The 4085-nt window shown below is 36.6% G+C and overlaps 1 protein-coding gene across 1 annotated transcript in view; it reads right to left on the bottom strand.

The window, feature by feature from the left end:
• LOC107744738 (protein tyrosine phosphatase receptor type M) overlaps positions 1 to 4085 on the bottom strand; it is a 182087-nt gene that overhangs the window by 128990 nt on the left and 49012 nt on the right. The window contains 2 exon segments of the mRNA XM_016558555.1: positions 1599 to 1708; positions 3159 to 3467. Of these exon segments, the coding sequence (XP_016414041.1) occupies positions 1599 to 1708; positions 3159 to 3467 (419 nt within the window).

The raw sequence follows: 4085 nt of genomic DNA, 5'->3' as shown, positions 1-4085 counted from the left end.
ACGGCACCCATTCACTGCAGAGCATCCATTGCTGAGACACTGATGCAATGCTACATTTCTACAAACCTGATGAAGAAACAAACTCATCCTGATCTCGGATGGTCTGAGGGTGAGCACTTTTTTATTTTTGGCTGAACTATTCCTTTAATAACACACAGACTAGAGCTTTAGCGCTGGCAACCCATTTCACTTCCATAACACAATGTATTTCCTAGTTATTCAACAAGCTGTTTCAAATTCAAGAGCAAGTTACTCGATTTAGATGATTATGTAGATATTGTTTTCAATAGAATAACAGCACAATCAGAGCAGGAATCTGAATCAGTGTTTTTTCCCGTAAAGGAAACATGTTTCCTCCTGCCACATTCCTGCTGCGTGAGCTTGCTGTGAGTCCAGCGCTGCGGTATGTGCTTCTGTTTGTTATTCCAGTGCCACACATCCCACAGTTTTTACTGCCACAGAAACAATGAGAATCCCCTCCGCAGGAACAGCTCAGCGTTTGCTCTTCCACACATCAGATGAGGCTTCATGCGGTTTATACTAGCTCGTATGAACACAACCTCAGATACTTCTCCATTCTGAGAAATAGTCATCATCCAGTAAGAGTTAAGAGCTAGAAAAAGTGATTATAGAGAGAGCGCATCCAGCTGACAAAAATATATTCTAAGAACTTTTGCTAATGTTCCCATTAAAGGTATAGTTCATCCAAAAATGACAATATTGTCAACATTTACTCACCCTCATGTCTAAGTTTCTTTTTTATGTTGAACACAAAAGAAGATATTTCGAAGAATTTTGAAGAACCGAACAGTTGTTTGTCCTCGTTGACTTCCATAGTAGGGAAAGAAATACTATGGAAGTCAATGGGGACCGTCGACTGTTTGATTACCAGCATTCTTCCAAATATCTTCTTTTATGTTCAACATAAGAAAGAAACTCATACATGATGACAAAAATTTCATTTTTGGGTGAACTATCCCTTTAAGTTACAAAAACGTTATTTCTGAAAGTTCAAAACGTTTTAGAAATGGTTTTTTCTTGGTTATTTGAACATTTAGGGAACATTCCATTTTGTATCATTTTGCAAACATTACAGGAACGTTACTTTTGAATATTCTCCGAACATTCCGAAACAAGTAGCAACATTTAAAAAATGTTACACGAATGTTACAGAATGTTCAGAGAACATTCAAAAGTAACGTTCCCATGGCGACTGCATGGAACGGAATGTTTCACAAGAAAAAAACTGTGCTTCCATTAAGTACAGAAATAACTTAATGGAAACGTTCTTAGAACATATTTTTGTAAGTGGGGTGTGAGATTACTGCGGTCTTTTTCTCTCCGTCTCGTTTCGTTCCTGCGGGAGGCTGTAATTGTTGCAGGGCTCTTTTTTAATGGAATCTCTCGGCTCTGCTGACCTGAACGCCGGTTAACTCCATCGGAAAGCGCCGCTGCTAACAGATCGTGTTAACATGCTCGCTCCTTCAGATCTAAAGGTTATTAGTTTAGATTTATTAGTCAATTAAGAGCGTGCAGAATGTAATACGGCGGCGTTCGGCGGAAGATGAATGCTGAAGGCTGAAGGAATCGGGACTCACTTCATACTGTTTGATTATGCCGTACGTCTGGAGCGGTTCTCTCCATCTGAGCGCGATCTTCTCCTCGTACGTGCTTCCTTGGATGGACTGCTGCGGAACGGCGCCGGGAACTGGAAACACGAGAAAACACAAGAAATGAACAAAAGAGCGAGACACAGAACTGATCAGAGTCTGCTGATCAAACCCGCATTGATTTGAAGAGACTCTGATGTGTTTTAAATCAATATTCTCTTGTATTCAATATGTAATGCTAAGCTGAACGGCCTCCAAGCATGAGAAGGATAATTCATCTATTCAGTCAAAGGAATATGGACACGACCCAAGGCCTGCTTGCTGTTCCTTGACCTCTGAGCATCTCTCCAGAGGTTCGAGCTTCAGCCTTGACAGCAGGCTTGTTGTGTTTTCAAATGTTCCTCATCAAACACGCTGTTTAAACGGACGCTATTGTCTAGGAGAAATAACACACTTAACACTGAAACTTGACACGAAGAAGAACCCAAGCCATTCATGAATGCAAATGGAACATTATCAACACTAATGACCTTATTCATGATGAATAAAAAGTGTTTTCACAGGGTTTTATTAAAAACAAATGTAAAAGACCAAGAACATTTTATAAATTAAACTAGAATCATGTCTGAGGCCACAGCCAAATCAAAAAACATTTCTTTTATTATTTAAAAAAATAAATAAAACATTTTATAATAATGTTAATTTTTATCATACGGATATTTTGTGTTTGCAAGAAAATGTAGGAATTAAACTTGAATCATATATAATGCTACAGCAAGAAAATTCCAATAATTTTTTTAAATAAATGTCAATGTTTATCATACAGACTCCTAATATTACATTAAGTTAAATGTGTTGTTAAGATTAAATTAATTTTGTTTTAGCAAGAAAATTTATGAATTAAACTTGAATTATGTCTGAGGCTGCAGCCAAATCATTAAAAAAATATAATTATAATAAAATGCATTTTTTTACTAAAATGTTTTATAAAACTCTTAATATTACATTAATATGAATGTTTTGCTTTTGCAAGAAAATTCATAAATTTGAAATCATAAAACAATAATAATAATAATAAATTTTTTTAAATAAAATGTTTTGTCAATCATTGCACGCACGCACACACACACACATATTTATATATTATATTATTTAATTTTTTTACCAAAAGTTTTTTTTTTTTCAGTTTTATCAAAAATATCAATGTTTACCATACGGACTCTTAATGTAACCTTAAGATAAATGTTTTTGTTCTTAACATTTTTTTTTTTTTAAGGGAATTTAAAAATTAAACAAAAAAAAACATATGATAATACAGCTAAATCATAAAAATACCAATAAAATGCAGTTTTTTAAATAAAACATTTTATACAAAATGTCAATGTTTTTCATGTGGACTCTTAATATAACATTAAAATGAATGTTTTTGTCTGATGCTGCAGCCAAATCCTAAAAGCACCAATAAAATACCTTTTTCTTTGTTTTTAATAGAAGGTTTTCTGTGTAAATGACTCTGAATGTAGCATTAGGATGCATGTGATGACTGACCGTCCTCGTCGGTCAGCACACGGAGCTCCTGGCTGTCTTTGACTCCCTCGCGGTTGCGCAGCAGCAGTTTAATGCTGACGTTGGTGTAGGGCTGCAGGCTGCGGATGGTGTGCTGCGGCGCGGCGTTCAGAGTATCGTAGCACGTCTCCTCGTGCGTCTCCTCTTTACCGTTAGCTGTGTAGCGGTACTGCACCGTCAGATTGTAGCTGTAGCAGCGCGTCACGTTGTATCCAAACGGCTCCCAGCGCACCGTCAACTGCTTGGATTTGATGTCGACGACCTGCAGCCGCCGAGGGCCGTGCATGGGATCTGAAACACAGGAGAACCGCATGCACTGCGCTTAATAAAAGCCTAGAAAACTTCAAATGCAAGAAAAACAACATTTTATCAGTTGCATTTTAAGTTTCATGTAATTCTAAATGAGATCTCCATTGTTTTTGTACCAAAACATATGACCGAAATTCTAAAATAAATGAAAAAAACTAAATATATCATCCACAATCATCTTCAAGGACCGTGCATGTGATCTGCACAACACAAGAGAAATAGCTGCATTGTAAATACATAAAAAACACATGATGCACTAAATTAACAAGCAAAAAAACTGAAATAAAAATTATATATATGCACTGCGCTTAAAGGGTTAGTTCACCCAAAAATGAAAATTAGGCTGTGTTTTACTCACCCCTGAGGCATCCTAGGTGTATATGACTTTCTTCTTTCAGACGAATCCAGTCGGAGTTATATTAAAAATTGTCTTTGTTCTTTCAAGCTGTTTAATGCCACTCAGCAGATGTTGCATGCATCAGTCCAAAAGAAGTTAAATAAAAAGCGCCCATCCATAAAAAAAAGTGTCTCACACGGCTCCGGGGGGTGAACAAAGGCCTCCTGTGATGAATCGAAGCGTTTTTGTAAGAAAAATATCCA

Source organism: Sinocyclocheilus rhinocerous, unplaced genomic scaffold, assembly GCF_001515625.1.
Source record: "Sinocyclocheilus rhinocerous isolate Xijiao unplaced genomic scaffold, SAMN03320098_v1.1 scaffold1189, whole genome shotgun sequence".
NCBI classification, from domain to species: domain Eukaryota; kingdom Metazoa; phylum Chordata; class Actinopteri; order Cypriniformes; family Cyprinidae; genus Sinocyclocheilus; species Sinocyclocheilus rhinocerous.
The sequence above is the reverse complement of the archived record's forward strand: the minus strand, read 5'-3'. Positions and strand labels throughout refer to the sequence as shown.